This window comes from Corythoichthys intestinalis, chromosome 1 (genome assembly GCF_030265065.1).
Source record: "Corythoichthys intestinalis isolate RoL2023-P3 chromosome 1, ASM3026506v1, whole genome shotgun sequence".
Lineage (NCBI taxonomy): Eukaryota > Metazoa > Chordata > Actinopteri > Syngnathiformes > Syngnathidae > Corythoichthys > Corythoichthys intestinalis.
The window spans coordinates 37,595,614-37,621,233 of record NC_080395.1 but is presented as its reverse complement, the minus strand read 5'-3'; the positions used below and the strand labels follow the sequence as shown (position 1 = coordinate 37,621,233).

The window sequence follows — 25,620 nt, the reverse complement described above, 5'->3', positions numbered from 1 at the left end:
TATATATCCGTCTTGTGTCTTATCTTTCCATTCCAACAATAATTTACAGAAAATATGTATAATTAATCAGGCCTGATACAAAAAAACAAATCTAAAAATCAGGCGCAAAGGATCGATGCATATACATCGCTGGAATATACTACCAAATTCCATTGTAATCCATCCATGAAAAACAGAGGTGTAGATCAAAATGATGTTGTGTACACATGGCCAACAACAATAACATGCGTGGCACTTGACAAGCCTTCGGCCTGGAATAAGAAATGGGCTTAGTCTAGCCTACTTTGAGTGTAAAAATAGTTTCTTCACCCTTGAGTTAGTCTGGTGTCATGTGACTCATTAGTGTGACAAAGAGGTTGTTCAGACTCGCAGCCAAAATCCAATTTTTAGCCCATCTAGATTGAAATTGGATGGCTCTTTTGTAGTCTCAACAGTCACAAAGCACAGAAATCCAATTTTTGCGAGGCGGATTGAAACCACATTCAGGAGGTAGTTTCATATCAGATATGGACAAGATGCTTCTCAGTCTGAACAGCTCAGATGGGTTTTGACGTTACTCAATGTTGGATGACGCCTTCGTTGCCACGGCAACCTATCAGGTTGGTCAATAATGTGGCCCTGTCTGAACAGGTCCAGATCTGATTCTGACACTTGCTAAAAATAATGCAATCAGTCAGCCGTAAAAATCAAAGTTGAGGACGTATCCGACTGGAATCGGATATGCCTGTAGTCTAAACGCACCCAAAGTCTCAAGTGTGAACAAGGAGCAGGTGTGTAAAATTTGGTATTGACATGACAGACATGTTTGTACACACTAAGGACCAGGATCTATTAAGATGATTATGGGGGTAATTGTGGCCTGGCATTTCACAATATAGAAAACCAGGGGTCCCCAACCATTTTTGCACCACGGACCGGTGTGATTTGGGTCTTTTTTTTCACGGACCGGTGTTCCGTCAAATTTTGCACACTTTTTGCACACTTTTCTGGCAGTGAAAAAGTCCTCTTTTATATTCAGTTGGACTGTTATCCAACGGTGCTAAAAAAAACTATTTACATCATAAACATACATGTGCAACACGAAAATGGCGTAAATTAATGCTTAACGACACGGCGAAGTCGTTAAGTGAGAGAGCTGCGTGCATTTGTTGTGTGCAGCTAACATGGCAAAAGTTAGTTAATATCCCTTTCTTTAAAGAGAGTTTGTAGTGTTTACTTTGGAATCGCTGCATTCGAATCGCGGCCATTTTTAACGTTAAGTTTTAACGCGCATGCAAAATTTGTCAGAACACCAGCAATGTGCAGCAGAAAAATACAGCAAATAAAAAATAACATTTGTTTTTAGCCCCGTCGTGTTAAGTGCAGGGAAAATATAACTCACCCGCTGAATCAGTGGGAGGCTTGAGCTTGTTTCGTTGCGATGGGATGGTCCCATCAAGAAGCCCGCTTCACAAAGATACGATGTTGGAAATTGTAGCATGGTTTTCAATGCTCTCCTAGCGATGTCAGGATACTCCGGAATGACTTTAATCCAAAACCTCGGCAGAGTTGATGTCTCAAATGTACGTTTAAGGTCACCGTCATTTGTGATCTCTACAAGCTAATATTCTTGTTGCACAGAAATGCTCGAATCACTTGGTTTATTCACAAACGGGTCACGAATCCACTCCTTCGCAGTTTGTAGGTCTTTAGTGATTGGGAAGTTGCGTAGATTTTGTTTTCTCCAAGGTTGTAGGCTCATCTTCTGGCTCGTCAGGTGCCCTTTTCCCCGTAAAAAATTTGTCCAAAGACAAATGTGATTCGCCCGCCCTATGTCCGACATTATTATCGAGGACAAGCGCACATGGATATACAAAACAAGATGTTGACAAACTGCTAGCAGTCTAATCAATGGATTTCTATGACGACATTCCATCTTGTAGTATTATATCTAGAGTAGACAGGGATAAGGCCAAAAGTTAATTTGGCCATTATGCAGTTGTTAATAAATTATTATTTCTTTCGCGGCCTGGTATCAAATGCACCACGGACCAGCACCGGTCTGCGGCCCGGCGGTTCGAGATCCTGTTGTAGACTATTTACAACAGATACAATATTATAATTCTTAACACTTCACGATCATCTTATGTTTTTTTTTTTTATGAATTGATGTCATTATATTCCTTTATAGTAAAGGGAAAGGAACTTGCTTTCATTGACAAGCTCTAAATGTCCTCTGTAGATGACAAAATAGGTTAACTTTGTATAGTTACATACAGCCGGCGTGAAATATAAGAAAGGTTGTCTCTGGAATTTGAAAAGTTGCCAGAAGGGTTAAAACGGTGTCATCTCAAGAGAACGGCTTCATATTATCATTTATGGTCATAGGCGGACTTTAAGGGGGGGCCAGGTCAGGCCCTGCTGGTGGCCAAAAAGTGTCATTGCATGAAATTGACTTTCCTATACCAGTATATAAAAGATGTAAAGCAATAAAACTGCAACAAAAATGAATGAAATGAACAAAAAAATATATTTTTATAATGGGTCAAAATGATTTTTCGAACAGATCATGTGACTAGCACCTTAGACGATCATTATATAAGTTAAAAATAATAATAATAATAATAATAATTAGGGGAGGGCAATTATATTTTTCTAATGATTTTTTTCTTTGATTGAAAATATTTTTTTTTTATTGAAGCACCTTTTTTGGGATTGAATGATTTAGACACAAATGTAATACGGCCCAAACACAAAAAGGATTGCTTCAATCAAAGAAAACTTTTTCAATGAAAAATTAAGTGTTCAAATGCAAATTTTTCAATCTCGAATATTTTTTTCACATTCAAAAACGTTTTCTGTGATTGAATTTTTTTCTTTTGATTTAAGGGATTTTTCTTTTGCAAAATATATATTTTTGGAAGCAACTTATTTTTGATTGAATAATAAAGACAAAAATGTCCTAGCCAAAATGTGGCTCAAACACAAATCAACATTACTTCAATCAAAAACGTTGTTTCAATGAAAAAAAAAAAAAACAAAACAAAAAAAAAAAAACCCGACTCCAATCAAAAAAAAGATCATTTTTGCATTCCAACAACTTTTTTTTTTTGATTGAAGCGACTTTTTTTTAATTGAAAATATATGTTTTGATTGAAACAACTGTTTTTTTTAATTGAATAATAAAGACACAAATCTACCTCCATATGGCTCCGCCCAGGGGATACAATTTTTGACTGGGGTAACGACATTGGCACGACACCGGCGGGCGTACCATATTTCATGGATGACGATCTTGGCAAAAAGTATTGCCTAAGCAGCCTGATTTAGAATTCCCCTAAAGAATGATGGGAAACAAAAAAACGCTTATTGTCAATTTATATTTTTTAAGTTAATTTTATTGCTGACACTGCATTTTGGGGTCATCAACATGCTGTGCCCCCCCTGCCCCAAAAGTCAAACTCCGCCTATGTTTATCGTGGGTTAACAAATATGGATAATTTGCCAACAATGTATTTATACCACATATGTATCATATCTTGACAGGTTTACCTGGCCATATTCTGGTTAGCAATGAGTTCGACCATGTACAACCCTATCATTTACTGCTGTCTAAATCAAAGGTAAAGCTAGCAATTCCATTCCTATTTCGACACGCCTCTCACCTTAGTAGAACTGAATAATTTGAAACTTTCCTCCTCTGTTGCAGGTTCCGTGCTGGTTTCCGCCACGCCTTTTCCTGGTGTCCCTTCATCAAAGTTTCAGAGGAAGACAAGCTAGAGCTTCAGCAGACACACACCTTCAGAGTAACCATGACACGCAGCCTTTGCAAAAACAGTGAGCATGCCTCCACCCATGCAAATAGCACAATTAGTGCAAACAAAAATTCTGGGCCAGGTTGATGCCAACACGACTACGTGGACATTCATGGTACAATGAAGGTGTTTGTGCTCTCATGCTTACTCATTTGCTGCTATTGATCGGGATAGACGCTCAATCCATTTGAGGTACTGTTTGTTGTGAAGAGTCCATTTCAGACAAAATTAAGCAAAATGAATAATTTCCCTCAGTCCTGCTATACAAAGCATGAATTGAACAAAAGTCTAATCATTGTGGGTAGCTTTTGTGGAAGGCATATTATCAGTCGTATTAGCCACAGACGAGCACACATCACAAAAGACGTGCTGTTACTCTACCAATTTTGTGGCCATTGAATGCAAGAAGACATTTTCACATTGGCTATTGTCATCACTGTGGTTAAAACCATGCTTTTATTCCTAGTAATGTATCCACCACAGTCTCTATTAGCAGACGACACTAACTCCTTGATGTGTGAATTTACATCAAATATACATCAATACGCATTGGGGAACAGATGAGTACATGAAAATAATAATATAGAAATTTTAATTGAAAAATCGGAAAATCCTAAATAAAAAATCCAAATAGATTTTAAATATATATGGCGGAAAACACACAGTTGACTTGAAGTTCCGCTCTAACACCCCCAATTTGGCCAAATTTAGAAAACTGTCCTACAGTGGGGAGAACAAGTATTTGATACACTGCCGATTTTGCTGGTTTTCCCACTTGCAAAGCATGTAGAGGTCAGTAATTTGTATCATAAGTTCTTTTCAACTGTGAGGGACGGTATTTGATACATCACAAAAATCGAACTTAATATTTGGTACAGAAACCTTTGTTTGCTATTACAGATACCAAACATTTCGGGTAGTCCTTGACAATGTTTGCACACACTGCAGCAGGGATTTTGGCCCACTCCTCCATGCAGATCTTCTCTAGAGCCTTCAGGTTTCGGGGCTGCTGCCGGGCAACACGGACTTTCAGCTCCCTCCATAGAATTTCTATCGGGTTCAGATCTGGTGACTGGCTAGGCCACTCCAGGACCTTAACATGCTTCTTACGGAGCCACTCTTTGGTTGCCTTGGCTGTGTGCTTTGGGTCGTTGTCATGCTGGAAGACAGCCACGACCCTTCAGGGCTCTCACTGAAGGAAGGAGGTTGTCAGCCAAGATCTGGCGATACATAGCCCCATCCATGCTCCCCTCAATACGGTGCAGTCGTCCTGTGCCCTTGGCAGAGAAGCAGCCCCAAAAAATGATGTTTCTTCCTCCATGTTTCACGATTGGGATGGTGTTTTTGGGGTTGTACTCATCCTTCTTTTTCCTCCAAACACGACGAGCAGAGATTAGACCAAAAAGTTCCATTTTGGTCTCACCCGACCACATGACCTTCTCCCATTGCTCCTCTGGATCATCCAGATGATCAGTGGCAAACTTCAGACGTGTCTGGACATGCACTGGCTTCAGCAGCGGGACCTTGCAGGATTTTAATCCATGACGGCGTAATGTGTTTCCAATGGTTTTCTTCGAGACTGTGGTTCCAGCTCTCTTCAGGTCATTGACCAGCTCCTGCCGTGTAGTTCTGGGCTAATCCCTCAACTTCCTCATGATCAATGATGCCCCACGAGGTGGGATCTTGCATGGAGCCCCAGAACGAGGCAGATTGACCATCAACTTGAACTTCTTCCATTTTCTAATAATCGCTCCAACAGTTGTTACCTTCTCACCAAGCTGTGTACTTATTTTCCTGAAGCCCATCCCAGCCTTGAGCAGGTCTATTATTTTATCCTTGATGTCCTTACACAGCTCTTTGGTCTTGGCCATTGTGGAGAGGTTGGAGTTTGTTTGTTTGAGCATGTGAACAGGTGTCTTTTATACAGGTAACAAGTTCAAACAGGTGCAGTTACTTCCGGTAATGAGTGGAGAACAGGAGGGGTTCTTAAAAAAGAACTAAGAGCCGAAATATTTACTAGTTGGTAATGTATCAAATACTTATTTCATGCAGTTAAATACAAATTTATTATTTAAAAATTATACAATATGATTTTCTGGATTTTTGTATTAGATTCCGTCCCTCACAGTTGAAGAGAATTTATGATACAAATTACAGACCTCTAATGGCTTGCAAGTGGGAAAACCAGCAAAATCGGCAGGCAGTGTATCAAATACTTGTTCTCCCCACTGTATATGCATATGTGTGACATCATTGGAGAGCTTAAAATATTTTCTGGGAAAGAACATTTTTGAACAGGAGGGCATTTTTTGACACCTCAAAAGTTGGCCAAATCAGTTGAGTGAAAAATAGAGATTTTTGAGACCTATGAAATTATAGTTTCTCATTTACAAAAAAAAAAAGGTTTTGGACACCCATCTTGGTACACAATAAATAATGAACACCTCAAGATGATCCCCCTTTGTCTACTCAAGTCTTTAATAATCAATATGCATGCACTAAGACATGTGGGTGGATGTACAGTAATAAAGGAAATTGGTGTGTGAGTAAATGCAGATTTAATTTAGCCCTGTTTTATTTCGTGAATAAACATGGCTAAACGGGGAGTTAGCTGTATAGTTAATCATAACTTTACTGCATACAGTTTTTGATTTGACTTCATTTAATTTGTGCAAAGAATACACATTTCCAGTGGAATTTTAGGGGTTAAACTATCCCATAATATTTTAATTTTTGCAGTGGGCTTTTAAAATATTTTTCAATTATGATTAAAGAGTGTGAATGCGAGATACTGAGAATAAAAGGCTCCATATGCATAAAGGGAACATACAAATGTGAGTACATAACACAATTTATTGTATAAGTATTTAGCCTTCAAGTCTAGGACCTACGCTTTATGATTTATCATCCTATAATAAGCAATCCCAAATGGCAACAAAGGTCGAAAAGATAATGGACAGCATGCTAGTCAGTTAGCCTGCTATGTCCATAATTGTCGCGCTGGCGTTCAATTTCAATGTATATCTGTTTGTGGCCATGTTTTTAACGAGATATTATCACATACTTGTTTCGATCCAAAAATTCCGTGTAGCATGTGTCAAGACACAACTGTGAATGGCCACAGCCGGACTTTGTGGGGATTTTATGGGTGGAACACTGTAATATAACAAGGGTCGCGATGCAGAATTCGCAGACAACAAGGAGTGGTCGAGATTTTCTTTTTCAAATACCCCTTTAAATGTTTTTTTCCCCAATTTTTCTTTGTTTGGATCGATTATTTATCATCTAAAATATCCGGGAAAATGCTACAGTAACAAAAAAAAAACAAACAAAAAAAATACAATTAAGCAATAGTTACGGGGTAGATATCCGTGACGTATTTACAGACACAATTTTTTTAATTGTGACATAAAATGTTAAAATATGCGAGTGAATAATTTTTTTGTCGTTTTTTTTTTTTTTTAACTAAATATTATCCATCGATCCATTAATTAATGATTCACAGCTAAAAATGATACACATTTTGAATAATACGTGTAATTACTAACCTTTTTATGGCTGGATTGAAACAAAAGCGGTTGCGCAGTGTTTATAAACAGGGGTATACAGGGTAAAACAGACAAATTAAAAATTTTCCGGGGGCGTAATGCGCCATGAAACTACTATGGCAGGATATAGACATAATGTTCTATCAAACACAACAGTTCTTTTGGGCTAGAATACAGCAGTTTATTTTAAAGACGATTGCAAGAGCAGAAACTGCTTTTTCAGCCTTGTCTGTGTTTTCCTTCATAATATATATATATATATATATACACAGTGGGGAAATAAGTATTTAGTCAACCACCAAATGTGCAAGTTCTCCTGCTTGAAAAGATTAGAGAGGCCTGTAATTGTCAACATGGGTAAACCTCAACCATAAGAGACAGAATGTGGGGAAAAAAAAAAAAAAAAACAGAAAATCACATTGTTTGATTTTAAAGAATTTATTTCCAAATTAGAGTGGAAAATAAGTATTTGGTCACCTACAAACAAGCAAGATTTATGGCTGTCAAAGTCAACTTCTTCTAACAAGGTCTAACGAGGCTTGACTCGTTACCTGTATTAATGGCACCTGTTTTAACTTATTATCGGTATAAAAGACACCTGTCCACAAACTCAGTCAGTCACACTCCAAACTCCACTATGGCCAAGACCAAAGAGCTGTCGAAGAACACCAGAGACAAAATTGTAGACCTGCACCAGGCTGGGAAGACTGAATCTGCAATAGGTAAAACACTTGGTGTAAAGAAATCAACTGTGGGAGAAATTATTAGAAAATGGAAGACATACAAGACCACTGATAATCTCCCTCGATCTGGGGCTCCATGCAAGATCTCACCCCGTGGCGTCAAAATGATAACAAGAACGGTGGGAAAAAATCCCAGAACCACACGGGGGGACCTAGTGAATGACCTACAGAGGGCTGGGACCACAGTAACAAAGGCTACTATCAGTAACACAATGCGCCGCCAGGGACTCAAATCCTGCACTGCCAGACGTGTCCCCCTGCTGAACTTGCACAATTGGTGGTTGACTAAATACTTATTTGCCCCACTGCGTGTATATATATATATATATATATATATATATATATATATATATATATATATAAAATATAGAAAATAAAATTTAAAATTACAAAAAAAAAATTTTTTTTTTTATATATTTGACCAAAATAAAAAGATTTTAAAAACTAATAGGAAAATATACAAAATATAAATAAAAAATTAAAATAAAACACTGAAAAAATGTAATATTCTTGGAGGGGTTTCTTTCAATAAACAAGGAGGAAGTTATCCTTCCTTTTAAATTTGTAATTTTTTAAAAATTAAAATACATATATACAGTATATAAAGTAATTGTCTATGCAATATTTTCTTTCTTAAACCCTTTTCACACACATAAATTCCCATGTAAGGTGACACGGGATTTACCCGCGTCATTGATTTCACACAATGAGATATCCCGGGAATGACGCGGGTTGGACGCTTTCACAAACTCTTCCCGTTTTGCCGACTCGGCGCTCTCTGTGCAGGGAGGGCTGCTGGCGTGATTTTATAACCCGGATATTATGTCATTTTTGGGAGGCATTGGCTGTCACATTGTGCACAGTGCCCTATGACTGACAGGCGACCAGTATAGGGTGTAGTCTGCCTTTCTCATGAAGTCAGCTGGGATATGCTTTCACGGCCCTAACAACGGTATGGATGGATTTTTAAAAATCTTATGAGTTTGTAATTTTATATTTTAAGACTTTAGTATTTAGAAGTTTATTTTTAAATTTATTTTTACATTTTTGTTAACTCTTTGGCTATCATCGACAGCGCTAGACAAATGTGGTAGGATTTGCAGTGAATGAACAAATTTTCATTCGCTGCCACCCTCCCTCTTCAAATGGATTGAACGTCTAATAAGGATAAACACATTTCAATTCACAGAAGAAGGATGATTGGACAACACTTGATTAAACAACAAGCATAATCACATTGAAAGACTTACTGGTGAATGTAAATTCAGCCATCAAGCAGTTAAATATTGTGTACATTCCATTTAAGGCAGAATCAAGATCGCAATCATTGGTGTAAATGTATGCAGTTATCAATATCAAGTAAAATGTGAAAAGTATCCTCTCATTTCCACACAATACTTTCCTTTCGCTCACTCAGCACTTTTCTTCTTTACGCTGTGCTTGGGAAGCAAAAGATGTGTATTAATGTAAAACAAATGCATTTCTGTCATGGTGTGAAGAAATCAATGGTTATTACCCTGAACTGATTAAAAGTATTCTCAACATTGTCAACAATTTTTGTCAGTGGTTGAAGGCATCAACATCGTTCATGTATCTAATAAATGTGAGTATTTTACAGTAAACTGAATATTGTGGTTTTTATTTTGGCTCGGGAACTCTGTGAACCCATTACAAAGACCAAAGAGTCAGTCATTTAGACATCAGTTTAATTGTATTTCGTGGATGATTGACAGTGTTGGACAGAGACAGTAAAGGAATTCAAGTGTTTATGTCATCAATACTGACAAGAGTAATAATGGAGTGATTATTTGGTTGACTTTTACTTTTGGGTGCTCACTGGTATTTGGTTGGGATTCTCCTGCCCACATAAACCTGATTTTATACTTATGTACATTACTGTAGCAGCTTTACATGTTCTAAAATTAAAAGCATGTACATTAAACCTCAGTATGTCTCTTCTTGAAATCTTACAATACTTAATTTTTTTTTTTATATATATCTTTGATATTGTGAAAGCGGACTCACCAACTGCATAATAATTCCAAACGACTATGGACCAAAAATTGACCCCTGAGGGACACCAGCGGTGGTCAACATAAACGGGAAACAAAGAAAAAAAAAACATACAACTTTTTAAATACCATGATCCTGAGATTCAGGAAGTGGGGATATTTAAAAGCCTCTTCAGCAGAAGCTTTTAAAATCTATTTAAAGTTTCTGAGAGCATAATTTGCCACTGGCACCCTTGATAACACCTCAAACACTTCCATTGCTCTAGCTAATTAACTGATGGATTCCCTCTGTGTAGGATGCAACAGTGCACATATACTTTGGAAAATACAAGTGTTCTTTGGAGATTTTTACAGTAGAGTACAGGAGATTACAGAATAGTGATCATGTCACCGCAGCAGAGATTGAATGTTCCGTGTTCATGAATACAGGAATGAGATGATTAAAAAAGAAAAAAAAAAAAAGGTTTCACCATGTGCCTCTGTGGGTGTGCGTGCATCATTATTGCAGCATTTAATCATCTCCAGATATAAAAATAAAATAAATAACAGCACTACATGTGTCAAATCTGTTGTATGTGTTAAATCTGTTGTATCCTGAAATAACATCTGAAAAGCTTTAAATCAACAACAACAAAATTCCCTTTTACATATTGTGTTCATGTCTTTTTAGGCTGACATATTCTTACTTTGGTACAGAATGTTCAAATGATCCTGCAGCTACTAAAAATCACCCTGGAATCAGACATTCTTTACTGTTCCCAGCCTGCCATTAACTGGAAAATCCTGATGGTGGCAACATTACACACCACAGAGCAGAATTTCAGGAGACATGTACGAGCCATTATCATTTCTGTATTGTTTAATATTATGGTGATTGTAGTCTATTTTTCTACATTAAAATAGCTCCTGGACTTTGACGTTTGAGTGGGTAAGAGCATCAAGGGGCCATTTAGCATTCAAGTGAAGAGGTCATAGAGCAACAATTATTAGCTGTTGAGCTCTTGTCTCAAGCGGACTCCCACGGCCGTGATGAGCGCTGCCCCTTTGCCGCTGCCGTCCTCCGACAGCAGGAAGTTGACATGGCAGTGAGGGGCCAGTTCCTTGACAGTTTGGTGCATTATCCGAGAGAAGCTACACACATAAGGTTAGTTAGTTGGGATAATGTTAAGTGCAAAGTTTTGAAAACATGCAATTTAACAGAGCACTAATTTAACTCGTTGGCTGCCGTTGACGGCGATCGATGTTCAATCCATTTTAACTAAGTTAACAGGTATCATTTGATCAATGTCAACCCTCTCACCTCAAATGGATTGGACATCAGTGGCAGTGAAACATGATTACTCAATGCCAGCCTTCCCAGCTGAAATACATTTGATATCTAGAACTTTCACTGGCAGTGAATGAGTTAAGGGCTAAAAGCAACAAAATAATCCAAAAGTATAAGGATATTTCAACTTAGTAAATACAGTGCCTTGCAAAAGTATTCAGCCCCCTTGAATCTTGCAACCTTTCGCCACATTTCAGGCTTCAAACATAAAGATATGAAATTTTATTTTTTTGTCAAGAATCAACAACAAGTGGGACACAATCGTGAAGTGGAACAACATTTATTGGATAATTTAAACTTTTTTAACAAATAAAAAACTGAAAAGTGGGGCGTGCAATATTATTCGGCCCCTTTACTTTCAGTGCAGCAAACTCACTCCAGAAGTTCAGTGAGGATCTCTGAATGATCCAATGTTGTCCTAAATGACCCATGATGATAAATAGAATCCACCTGTGTGTAATCAAGTCTCCGTATAAATGCACCTGCTCTGTGATAGTCTCAGGGTTCTGTTTAAAGTGCAGAGAGCATTATGAAAACCAAGGAACACACCAGGCAGGTCCGAGATACTGTTGTGGAGAAGTTTAAAGCTGGATTTGGATACAAAAAGATTTCCCAAGCTTTAAACATCTCAAGGAGCACTGTGCAAGCCATCATATTGAAATAGAAGGAGCGTCAGACCACTGCAAATCTACCAAGACCCGGCCGTCCTTCCAAACTTTCTTCTCAAACAAGGAGAAAACTGATCAGAGATGCAGCCAAGAGGCCCATGATCACTCTGGATGAACTGCAGAGATCTACAGCTGAGGTGGGAGAGTCTGTCCATAGGACAACAAGCAGTCGTACACTGCACAAATCTGGCCTTTATGGAAGAGTGGCGAGAAGAAAGCCATTTCTCAAAGATATCCATAAAAAGTCTCGTTTAAAGTTTGCCAAAAGCCACCTGGGAGACACACCAAACATGTGGAAGAAGGTGCTCTGGTCAGATGAAACCAAAATGGAACTTTTTGGCCACAATGCAAAACGATATGTTTGGCGTAAAAGCAACACAGCTCATCACCCTGAACACACCATCCCCACTGTCAAACATGGTGGTGGCAGCATCATGGTTTGGGCCTGCTTTTCTTCAGCAGGGACAGGGAAGATGGTTAAAATTGACGGGAAGATGGATGCAGCCAAATACAGGAACATTCTGGAGGAAAACCTGTTGGTATCTGCACAAGACCTGAGACTGGGACGGAGATTTATCTTCCAACAGAACAATGATCCAAGACATAAAGCCAAATCTACAATGGAATGGTTCAAAAATAAACGTATCCAGGTGTTAGAATGGCCAAGTCAAAGTCCAGACCTGAATCCAATCGAGAATCTGTGGAAAGAGCTGAAGACTGCTGTTCACACACTCTCCATCCAACCTCACTGAGCTGGAGCTGTTTTGCAAGGAAGAATGGGCAAGAATGTCAGTCTCTCGATGTGCCAAACTGATAGGAACATACCCCCAAAAGACTTGCAGCTGTAATTGGAGCAAAAAGTGGCGCTACAAAGTATTAACGCAAGGGGGCCGAATAATATTGCACGCCCCACTTTTCAGTTTTTTATTTGTTAAAAAAGTTTAAATTATCCAATAAATTTTGTTCCACTTCACGATTGTGTCCCACTTGTTGTTGATTCTTGACAAAAAATAAAAATTTTATATCTTTATGTTTGAAGCCTAAAATGTGGCGAAAGGTTGCAAGGTTCAAGGGGGCCGAATACTTTTGCAAGGCACTGTATATACACCAGGGATGTCCCTGATAAGATGCTAGCTGCCACGCGAAGATAATGTTAGATAGCATTATGCAAGAGTCATAATGTCTGAAGCATGGAAATATTTTACATTTGGATATGCTTCCTCCCTCCCTTAATACATTGCCAATAAATGAGCTAGGTATTCGGTATTGGCAGATCCTCAAAATCAGGTGACTCGAGCTCGGGTATAAAAATATGTGATGGGGACAACCCTAATATATACATAGGCCTGTTGCGATAACAGATCTTAGTGGGCGCTAAATTATCTTGAAAAAATATTGTGATATTATTGACAACCCCCCCTTTTTTAATCAATTTACAATAACACAGTGAGAATTCAGTAGACGTTCATAGATCAAGTACACCCATTTAAACGCAATGTTTACTCTTATTCAAAAATACTTTTTAAGAAATCACAACCAAAAACAATAGACCATGCTTCTTTTAAGTAATACCGCACAGAAAAACAGAATAAATAAAATTTATTTTTCAAAAAAATGTAAAATTGCACTTCAATAACTTAAGCATTTAGGAACAGAGGTATTAAGTTGTAGTGACACAAACAATTGCACCTCAACAACAGAGAAAAACAAGTAACAGCAACAAAAAATTGGCTTCAATAAGTATCTAACAACATTAAACAGAGGTAAAACGGTCTCAATTCTTCAGCAATTTAGCGAACTACACCTTTACGTGAGGGAACGCCACTTTGCGTGGTCTAGTGTGTATTTCACACATCAATCGAACAATTCAGTAATTGTCGATTGACGCGACGAGGAAGGCTCTGCTTGTTGCAATGCAGTTTGCTTACCAAGCAGTGAAAACTAAAGAGGGTGATGGTGTTTCAAATGAACATGTAGATTTTTTGTGTTGGCCCTCTTTGTTGAAACAGCCTGCAAACAAATTTTGCAGACTGGTTCATCCTTTTTGGTTGCCTCGCCATTTTCCTTTGGTTTAAAATCAGAATATTCTCACACCAGGGCTGCGGCGTTTGGCTTGGAAATCGGGATTTTTCCGTCCCTTTCGTCTTCTCCACTCTGCTCGCTCATTGCTGTGCGCCGATTGTGCACTCGGCCCCGACTCTCCATTGAGTGATGGTCACTCAAACTCAAATGTATAAAACGGACTTACCCAGAAGTCAACAAAATGGAGTGAGTCCTGGTCACAGCATAATGCGTAGCTGGTAACAAGGAAGCCAAACTTTTAACAGTACGTCTGCCGCACGCGCGGGCGAAAAATCGCAGCAGGGAACATTATCGCCTTCATTTTTATTTACCGTGCGATAAATGGATTTATTGCATATCGCGACAGGCTTATATTATACATACAGTACATTTTTATACCATATAGTATATATTTAGTGATCCCTCGCTACTTCGAGCTTCAAACTTCACGCCCTCAGTCTATTGCGGATTTTTTTTCAGTTTACATTTAAAAAAATGCAAAAAAACAGACGAGCTGTCCCGAGCTGATCGAGTACTCTCACTCTCCCCTCCCTCCCTCTGCTCTTTGTTCGTCAGGCGGTGCACTGGAGTTGCTTATTAGAGTTAACAATGATTGACAGATGTTTGGGTTTGAACTTGCCACTCGGACTCACATGCAAAAATATAAGAATATATGATAGCTCTTTAACGGGTTATGTTATTCATTCACTCATTAATCTTCTGAACCGCTTAGAAATTCCACCTGAAAGACCTTCAACTTTTAGTGTTGCCACTGTATTGTGATGTAGTTACTGGACCTTGTAATGATTGTGGTTAAAATATAGTTAAATCAAGGCTGAAACATGGAGGTACAACATATATTAATATGTCTCTGAAAAATAAATTATATCACTTCTTCACCGGCCCTTCAGTGACTGATTTATCTTGTTATTTTTCATGTCGTAAAGCACATCCCAATACTTCCTTAGGTCTCCTTATGAACAATTTATGTGCATTTGATGAAGCAGAGAATTGCTTTGTAATAAATAATAACACAATACTAGAACTTACTGTGGATGCAGTTTGTAAAGTGTGCCATCCACCCCTACGGTGATACGTAAATGGTCCAATCCACGGTTTTCTCTGATCTTATCAACTACTGCCGCCATCCCTGCCCCACAGAGCTGAGCAGCTCGGCGTGACACAGTTCCACATACCTGTATAACAAGAAAAACGCCTATCATCATTGTGACATTATATTGAATCTCATACCAATTCACAAAACCTTGAAAAGAGACATTGCTACCCATGAAATTCACAGAAAGTTCACAGCTCTTTCACAGATTACAGTTGCGCAGGTTTTTCGCAAGGTTCAAGATTTCCTCACAAATGTGCAAAGACTGCATTTTCGGATGCAATCAAGTTCAAGAGTTGAGTTGATAATCCTCTTTGTTGAGACAAGTAAGGAAGTGAAAGTGCAAATGGAAGGGGTACATTTACTGGGACAATGTTAACTCGATGGCTGCTATTGTCAGCAACAGACGTCCAATCATTTATTCATTTGCTGCCAACCCTCCCACTTCAAATGGACAGGACCAAAGACTTCACCATCAGTTGACAAGACATTGCGCAACGCCTTCCCATTGGGGGCCGACCCAAACAAAGCATTTGGCTTTCACTGTGATAAACACGCGAAGCGTTCAAACGCCAGATTTAGGTGGAAAAGGAAAGTTTTAATGCATACAAGCAGGACGGTCTCAATAGGTGGAAAAAGGAAAGTTTTAATGCATACAAGGAGGACGGTCTCAAGAGCGATTTTGTCGAGGATTCAAGGTATTTATTATATAAAATAGCCCCATACATGCACTTTGAAACGTTGTGAAAAAATTAGGGGTGTCAAACGATGAAAATTTTTAATCGAGTTAATTAAAGCTTAAAAATTAATTAATCGTAATTAATCGCAATTAATCGCAATTCAAACCATCTCTAAAATATGCTTTATTTTTCTGTAAATTATTGTTGGAATGGAAAGATAAGACACAAGATGGATATACCTATTCAACATACGGTACATAAGTACTGTATTTCTTTATTATAACAATAAATCAACAAGATGGCATTACCATTATTAACAGTCTGTTAAAGCGATCCATGGATAGAAAGACTTGTAGTTCTTAAAAGATCAATGTTAGTACAAGTTATAGAAATTTTACATTAAAACCCCTCTTCATGTTTTCATTTTAATAAAATTTGTAAAATTTTCAATCAAAAAATAAACTAGTAGCCCGCCATTGTTGATGTCAATAATTACTTACACAATGCTCACGGATGCTGAAGCCTATAAAATCAGTCGCACCCAAACACCAGCAGAGGGCGCCAAAACTCCAAAAAACACAAGTACACATTTCACTGTGCTGTCATTTTAATCTGTTTGAGCGGAGCATTTGTGCGTTAATTGCGTCAAATATTTTAACGTGATTAATTTAAAAAATTAATTACCCCCCGTTAACGCGATAATTTTGACAGCCCTAGAAAAAATGCATGGAAAACATTAGCGTAACTTTAGCTCTAAACATTTACATAAAATGAATGATAACTGTCTGGTTTTTTTTGCTTTTAACCAAGAATCTAGACTGTTCTATCTTTATATCTATAGAAATTCAGGGATGTACGCATTTATTTACAGGAATTTTCAACTTGAAAAGCTCTTTGTTTTGTGATGGCTGCCATGTTGTATCCATACACAGTAGGATGAGTTTACATTCAAATGATCAGGTAATTTTTGGCTAACTGCCCGTTTTATGGCCAAAAAGTAGTAATTTAGACATTTCTGTGTTCATACAAAACATATTTGCCCTTTAAGTGTTTTATTTTATGTAACATTGCAATCTAAAAAGAACAAGAGCCAGATAGCCAGCAAGAAGTGTCTCCGTGCTGAGGCAATAATAGTAACATCGGAATTCAACCTAAATAAGTTATGATTGTAAATAGAAAAATGCAAATTTTGCTTTTGTTGAGTTAATCATTAAGATGATTCTGCATGCTTTCCTCAAGTATTAAGTTTCTGATGTGAAAATCTAGTGATCTATTAGCTGTTGAAAACTTGCACTAAATTAAAAAAAATTAAGTTGCTATTTTGGGCAAAAACCTATATAATATGTTAAATATTGCTATTGATCCTGAAAATATAGGTGATTATCTCTGCATTTGGCGATTATTGTGCATGTAGCGTAATATTTGAGAATTTTATAGCCATTGTAAGTTTTGTTATACTCGTATAAAAAATAATTTATCGTGATTTTATTAGGGAATGACTGAATTTTTGGATGTCGCTGCTCACGGAGACTCATATATGCCTAAGGGAAGTGCCTGTTTTTGTTTTAGGTCGCTAGCAGCTTTGGTTTTGAAAATATTTGAATTGTATTTATTTGAAAATAGGCCCCCAACGGATCGGCCCCGAGCCTCATGTCCCGTCAACTGATAGTTAAGTCTATGATAGGACGTCTACGAGTGATACACCTATTTAAACTCACAGCAGAAGGATGAAAAGATCCTAGTGATTGCTTACTGAAAAAGTGCTACGAGTACTTTTACTATAATTTGTAGTAACTAGGGTTGTTCCGATCATGTTTTTTTGCTCCCGATCCGATCCCGATCGTTCTAGTTTGAGTATCTGCCGATCCCGATGTTTCCCGATCCGATTGATTTTTTTTGCTCTCGATTCAATTCCAATCATTCCCGATAATTTTTCCCAATCATATACATTTTGGCAATGCATTAAGAAAAAAATGAATAAAACTCGGACGAATATATATATTCAACATACAGTACATAAGTACTTTATTTGTTTATTATGACAATAAATCCTCAAGATGGCATTTACATTATTAACATTCTTTCTGTGAGAGGGATCCACGGATAGAAAGACTTGTGACTTTGTATATTGTGACTAAATATTGCCATCTAGTGTATTTGTTGAGCTTTCAGTAAATGATACTGTAGGCGTGCCCAAATGTATGATGGGAAGTGGAACCATGACTGTGCGTAGTGCTACCAATTGATATATCTTCCCTGCGTTGGGAAGTAACGTAACGTGTTAAGAAAAGATCATTTGCAACCTTGCTTCCCCACATTGCTTCCCATGATGTTTCTAATCGTAGGAAGAGGGATTGTAAGGCTTTAGTCAATTTAAAAAAAGGCTCCCAAGGCTGCCAAAATTCACTCTACTCATTTAACGCTGCCTTTTATCTCTCTTTATAGTTAAAATGGCGCCATTACAGATTGAGCGCGACAATGCGTGAGTGGGTCGTGCAAAGCGTGATACATTTGTAAAAAAATTAATTACCGCCGTTAACGGGATAAATTTGATAACCCTACCTTAAGCCTAAACTAAAGACTCTGGATGAGTGTAACATATTATGTTTGTAATGTTAAATACGATTAGAAAATGATTTAATTAAAAAGTATACAGTACTGTGCAAAGGTTTTAGGCAGGACACCTGCCTAAAACTTTTGCACAGTACTGTATATTTTTATTATATTATGTATATACAGGATATACTGTATGTATATATTTTCTCCAAGTGGAAGCTTCCATGAGCCTAATAAATTTAATAATTAAAAAAATATATATACAGTACTGTGCAAAAATTTTAGGCTGGTGTCCTGCCTAAAACTTTTGCACAGTACTGTATATATATTAAAAAAAGGCATGGCCGATATTTTTTTGCCGATTCCGATACTTTGAAAATGACGTGATCGGACCCGATCGATCTAGTAACCGTACAAGAAATTAATGTTGCGAATGTTAGTGTCAAGCAATCAAAGTCATGAAAAATTCTCTTTCATTTTCAATAACAAAACAGTAAACCTACAGTATTTCAATATTTCTACACAACTTCAAAAGACGATTAAAAGAATATTTATAGAGTACACACTTTCCAAATAGAAAAGTCACAATATCGATCTCCATTTCGAGTACAACATACCTCTTTGACAATGATACTGTCATCACAAGTGCTATCAAGCCCCAAATGTTGTAAGATCGACCTCACTTGAAGTAACGCCAATCGGTCACTGAAGAATAAAGACACATAAAGTCACCAAGATGTCTGAAAACACTCCGTTTATTGAAATATTGAGGATATCGTCCAATTAAAAACTAGCAAATTTGAGGTGATTTCTTACCTTTCAATCTGAGAGAGGAATTTTGTTTCAAAGATGCCTCTAGTCTTGAGTGTCTCTGAAATTTGCCCTCTGAAGAGGAAGCCCCTCTTGGTCAAATCTATTAGAATGTTCCGCACTATTTCTCCGAGGTACATACCACTGCACATTTTCTCGTATCTGTAGCGTACACATGGGCAAGGTAAATGATACATACAGTAAAGACAATAGATATTCACAGTGTTTCCATTTATCCACAATTTGTTTGGTCATTGACGTATTTCAAAATCTTTGAAATTTTAAAAATGAGTTTGTGAATGTGCTTGAGTTGCCCAGCCTGAGCCCAGATTTTGAATCCAACTGAACATCTTTAACAACATTTAAGAAAATGTGGAAAAAGTGAAGCGCCGTGAATACTTTGTATTAGGTGTTCCACTGATACCAGTATTAGTATCAGAAAGGGCCCCGATACGATAGTCTTTATTTAGACTAGCTTTTTCTCCTGACATGGGTAGCCTGGTTTTTAATGTGTTCGGATTTTATCTGATTTATTTAGTTTTATTTGTTATAATGACTTTTAGCGCTACGCCTTTTTTTCCCCTTTGTTATTTTTTCTTTTTCTAAATGTTATCGTATAGTACTTTGCTGCCTTTTTTTTTATTAATTTACCATATTTTGCTTTGTTGTAGAACACTTTGAGGACCTTTCGGGTTTTTGTAAAGGGCTATATAAATAAATTTGATTTTGATTTGAAAATGAAGGCATCAGTATCGGCTAGTAGTAAAAAATAACGCGCCAATGGTGCGCAATATTCTGAACTAAATCTTTGAAATTTAGTTTCCAACCGCCGAGCAGAGCATTTGGCTTTCACCGTGATAAACTCAAACACACGATGCGTTCAAACATAGGATTTAGGTGGAAAACGCAAAGTTTTAATGCATACAAGCAGGAAGGTCTCAAGAGTGATTTGGTCGAGGATTCAAGGTATTTATTATATAAAATAGCCCCATACATGCACTTTGAAACGTTGTGAAAAAATGCATGAAAAACATTAGCGTAACTTTAGCTCGAAACATTTACGTAAAATGAATGATAACTGTTTTTTTTGCTTTTAACCAAGAATCTAGACTATTCTATCTTCATATCTATAAAAATTCAGGGATGTACGCATTTATTTACAGGAATTTTCAACTCGAAAAGCTCTTTGTTTTGTGATGGCTGCCATGTTGTATCCATACACAGTAGCGTAAGTTTACATTCAAATGATCAGGTAATTTTCAGCGAACGTAGTAATTTAGACATTTTTGTGTCCGTACAAAAAAAAATCGCCCTTTAAGTGTTTTATTTTATGTAACATTGCAATCTAAAAATGACGACAGCCAGATAGCCAGCAAGACATGTCTCCGTGCTGAGGCAATAGTAACATCGGAATTCAACCTAAAGAAGTTGTGATTGTATAGGCCTATAGAAAAATGGAAATTTTGCAACCGCCAGTCGCCCTTCCCAAGATTCCCAGCAGTAACAAACTCCGCTTTAATAGAAGCAGAGCTTGTGGCCCTTCCCAAGATGGCCCCTGATTACGAACGCCGCCAAAGAAAAAGAAACGGAAGACGCAGTGCCTTTTTGAGCCTCAGAGAGTTTTTGTTCAGATAAGTGCTGTTGCTCATTTAGCGATCATATTTTCAATTTATGGGCCTGTACTTTAAATGGTGGATAAATGGAAATGTTAAATGGTAATACCAGCCAGGATTTTATGAACACTAACATGCACATGAGAATCTGCAAAGATGTTAGCTTGGAACGAAGGAAAACTGGAAAAATTAGGCTAGCAAATGTGTGTCCTCTACTAGCATAAGTGAATAGCACATAAGCTAAGTTAAATTGTGAATGTCGACTTATTTGGATGGTCAGACTTGAAAACAGATTGAACAAACAGTGAAAAAAATTAAGCCATTGAGAGCGTTTTAAGTTATTTGTTACCCATACCCAGAGGTGGATATAGTAGCCAAAAAGTTTACTCAAGAGTAGCGTTACTTCAAAATAATATTACTCAAAAAAATTACATGTAAAAAAGTATTTGGTGAAAAGAATACTCAAGTAATGAGTAACTGCTTACATTTCTGTTGGATTTTTTTTTAACAATGGTACATATCTATATGGACTATTGTTATAATGATACTGTACAATAACCCATTTCATAAAAACATTAAGCCAAAGAAATAAGAAAAAAAAAGAAAAAAAAAACAATGAATTCCGACAAGTGAAAAAAAAATTACACAAATGAAGCATTATTCGCCCAAAGTGCATGACTGCCCTCTGGTGGAGAAAATAGTTCTGAGTTTGAATAGTGAAGAGTTCCTTCATAACTACAATTTTGAAATTTTCTGTGGCGAATCTGTGCCAAATGAAAACTGGGAGAGAGGTTAAAATCTGCATTATCGAGTCATGTTGAGGGCAGCGCTCTATACAGTATCCAATACTTCATTTTTTATGGACAACACATGATTGAACAGCCTGGCGTGAAGATAGAACGGCAAGCTTGCATCCGATTGGATAATAAAATCGGGAGAGCTACCCCAGTAATACACCAGGCACATCTCTACTCTTGGCATCGCTGGGAAAAAAAAAAAAAATCTAATATGAAGAATAAAGAGGAAAAATGCAGCGACTCTTGTGTAGCCCAAAGTAGCGGAGCAAGAGTCGCGTCTTTGTCTTCCCAAATCAAAAAGTTTAGCTCAGTAAAACTACTCTTAGTAGTACATTTTTCTCAAAAAGTTACTCAAGTAAATGTCCATACCAGCTAGGCACAAAGGTTGTTAAGCAGTGTATAACCAAGCCATGATAGCAATTATTATTATTGTAGTAATTAATTCACATTCAAGTGAGTATGCAGTAATTTAGAAACTGAAAAGAAAAAAACAATGTTTCGCATAAGTTATCAAAGGATATCGTATTAGTGCAGTATCGGCATCAACCAAAACCACATGGACTCGGTATCGGGAGCTAATAAATCTGGTATCGGTGCAACACTACTTTGTATGAACTTTTACCTTTGTTTGCCTGGATTAAGAGAGAAGTCATCCACCATGACATCATACTCGGTCCTGATGTCATCTAAGCATCCATTATCACCAAAGGCTCCCCATTCCATATTAACACACATCCGCCCTTCGTTGGAGTCGATCATCTCAATGTTTCTCATCTCCTCCATGTAGCACGCATTACTTCCAGTGCCTAAGCAAAAGATATCACGGCATTGTATTTTCATATGCATGATCTAGAAGTTGCATTCACAAAATGTAAACTGACCAGCAATGAGTCCAACTTCACAAGTGGGCTCTTCGTACGCACAGGTCATCATGGTGCCTACTGTGTCATTGACTACCGCTACAACATCCAGGTCAAACTCCTTTAGAAGAGATAGAGGTTAAAGTGCAGTAGTTAGAAGTTACAGTAACTTGACTAAAATGAGCACGAATGGAAATTTTGGTGTGGATCACACCATAGTAATGGTTTCCTTTGTAGGGCCATACTGTATGCCAACTATGACTGACACAAATCATTGCTAATAAACAACGATTGGATAAGCAAATGAATCGAAGTATTTTGAAAGACTACGAATCATTTCGAGACATCAAAATTGTCCAAATCTTTGGGGGTGGGGGGTGGCTGAGGGTTGACCCTATAATAGAAAATATTTGGGTATTCTTCATTTTTTTTTATTTACAGTATTATTATTTTTTTTATGATAAAAAAAAGGGGAACAATAAAGTCTCCTTTTTAAATGTCTTTTTAAATTCTGTTTTTCCAATTTAAAAAAGGTCAAACTAAATACTTTTTTAATTTTAATTTACATTTTCCTATTTATTTACAGTAAAAACACTGGGTTTATATTGTTTTCACTTTTTAATTAAAAGAAATTAAATGAAATTTTTCAAAAAGTAAAAGGGGGAAAAAAAACAGTATAAAAATATTATAGGTGCACGATAATTATCGGTCCGATAATAGGAATTATGACGTCATTCCAATAAATCCAATAACATTATATATTATCGGGCCTATTAATATTAATTTTTGCATGATGTCGGTGGATTGGATTTGTTCCCACTCTTGTTTGGCCAATATGCAAAGTTTTGTAACTGTTCTAGAGGCCTTATTTTTCCATCACTGAGTGATGAACCTTACTATGGCAGTTAGCAAATGTTTGCATTTTACAGTGTTATGTTTACAAGTTATTGAGAGGCCTTTTGGTTATGGATAGGCTTGCTGTCCTATAATAGGTGAAGAAAGTTGTTTCATGGACCAAGATGACAGAAGTCTCCTCTCCTGTTGCACCAAATGTTTTATCTGCTGACAAAGCACAATACCTGTTGGGTTTGTGTTTGTTTTAGTTCTGTGCTTATTGTTCAGGGGAACACATCATCAATGATATTGACTGATTGATTGTGATTGACTCAAATTATATTTATTTGAAAAAGTTAATATGGGCACTTTATTTGAAGTCAAAACTGTTCTTGTCTTTGTTTTGTTCATTATCATAATGTTCATGTCATCACGAAAATTCTGGTTCGATCAAAGGCAAATCTATGCTGAATCCACCACTAGTATTTTTGACCTACAGGTGTTCAAAAACTCAGGTGAATATACATTGAAAAATTATGTATATTTTATCGGTTATCGTATTGGTATCGGCATTAAGGAGCAGGAAGTAATCGATATCGGTATCGGTTTCAAAAAATTGATATCGTGCTTCCCTAAAAAATATCTTTCATTTGAATCAATGTTTATCTATTTAAACTGTTTAACTCATTGACTGCCACTGACAGTGATTGGCGTCCAATCCATTTGATGTGGGAGAGCAGCACTTCAAAGCTAATGGATGTACCTGCGATGAATTTTCATTTTAATTCACAGCAAAAGGATGAAAAAAACAGTAAAAACAACAATCATCATCAATGTCAGTGAAAGAGTTAAAAAAAAAATTTAAAAAAGGATGGAAAATACAGTACATATTCCCTGAATCTGCTGGCCACACTAAAAGATGTGGAGGGCCACCAATTCCGTGAAGTTTACGGTTTCAACAACTCTGAAATTATTGCTACACCCTTACCCCCATTCCTACCTCTCGCCTTTTGATGGCCTCTCGCAAAAGCCCCACCACATCTTCGCCTTCACAGTCTGACGCCTTGAACCCTTTGGTCCATGTCACCAGGATGCCCTGTTTACGAAAACGGGGATTCAGACAATTCCCCACCAAGTGCGTATTGTGAAAACTCCAAAGAGAAAGGTACTTACAGCATCCAAGCTTGTCTGAAGGCAGGGGAAGGAGAAGGTGAAGCCAAGGGGAAGACGAGTGTTTTTCATACCCATGTAGTCCAGGAAGTCGCTTATACAATGCACAATGTGATCAAACAGCTGGAAGAAGAAAGGCATGACATGTATGTAAATTACGTGCAACTTCTGTGTTTAGATTATTTGGAAACACCACGTAACACAGAATAGAGTACTTATGAAGAACCTTATAGATCACCAAAAATAGTCACTTGCTCTATAAAGGGTGAAGGTCTTAGGTGTGGGACAACTTTTGAAAAGTTGTCCATCTTTCACATGAAAGTTGAGAGAGCGAGAGCAAGCAAGAAAGAGAATTGCATGCAATTAGGTGTGTTCTCCAGCAAAATAACTGGAAACTGTTCAAAAAGGTCATAAGGTAATAGACAGGATTACCTTGGCAATTACAAAGTCAAGTTCCCACTAATCCATACGCCGATAGTCAACATTAAACCTGCTACTGTACTAATTACAAGCTTATCACTAAACTGGCTGCTTCTTACCATCCACCTGGTTACTTCCACCTTTCCTTTAACACCAGGGACAGTTCGCAGATTCATTTGACTCTCTTCTTTTACTGTGTCATCATAATCAGACTCAAGTAAGCTTACCGTCTTTTTTGTTATGGTTATATGCTGCCCCCTATTTGTTTGGCGTATAATGCTTGAGGTTATACAGAACCAGGGAAAAATCAAGTGGATTATAAACTCACCTCTTCACCTGTTCCTTGCATCACTTCTAGAGGAATGGCGTATATCTTGTTGTGCATCTCCACTGTTCTTTTCTTTCCAGAGCGAATTTTGACCATCAGTACTCTAAAGTTAGTTCCTCCTAAATCCAAAGCCAGGAAATCACCATTTTCTGCAGTCACACAAAAACATTTGCACATAAGGAATAAGCATTCAATTTAGCCTAAAAATGCACCTTAGACATTTATAGTATGGCAAGGGTGTAGGTTTGAATGGGGACGGTAGGGGCATAACACTGCCAACTTTTC

The 25,620-nt window shown here is 37.4% G+C and overlaps 2 protein-coding genes across 5 annotated transcripts in view; one reads left to right on the top strand and one right to left on the bottom strand.

The window, feature by feature from the left end:
* tacr2 (tachykinin receptor 2) overlaps positions 1–10,559 on the top strand; it is a 34,775-nt gene extending 24,216 nt beyond the window's left edge. For 2 of the 4 annotated variants that reach the window (XM_057852858.1, XM_057852866.1), the window contains exons 7-8: positions 3,526–3,602; positions 3,689–10,558. In XM_057852858.1, the coding sequence (XP_057708841.1) occupies positions 3,526–3,602; positions 3,689–3,881 (270 nt within the window). In that variant the 3' untranslated portion in view covers positions 3,882–10,558. Of the gene's footprint in view, positions 1–3,525; positions 3,607–3,688 lie in introns of those variants that run through there. The other 2 variants (XM_057852883.1, XM_057852874.1) reach the window with 2 other exon arrangements.
* Positions 9,778–25,620, bottom strand: part of LOC130927195 (hexokinase-1) — a 58,293-nt gene continuing 42,450 nt past the window's right edge. The window contains exons 13-21 of the mRNA XM_057852846.1: positions 25,336–25,484; positions 24,591–24,710; positions 24,418–24,513; positions 22,605–22,704; positions 22,346–22,529; positions 19,320–19,475; positions 19,121–19,208; positions 15,204–15,349; positions 9,778–11,228 (exon numbers count right to left, since the gene is read on the bottom strand). Coding sequence (XP_057708829.1) covers positions 11,084–11,228; positions 15,204–15,349; positions 19,121–19,208; positions 19,320–19,475; positions 22,346–22,529; positions 22,605–22,704; positions 24,418–24,513; positions 24,591–24,710; positions 25,336–25,484 — 1,184 coding nt within the window. The 3' untranslated portion in view covers positions 9,778–11,083. The remainder of the gene's footprint in view (positions 11,229–15,203; positions 15,350–19,120; positions 19,209–19,319; positions 19,476–22,345; positions 22,530–22,604; positions 22,705–24,417; positions 24,514–24,590; positions 24,711–25,335; positions 25,485–25,620) is intronic.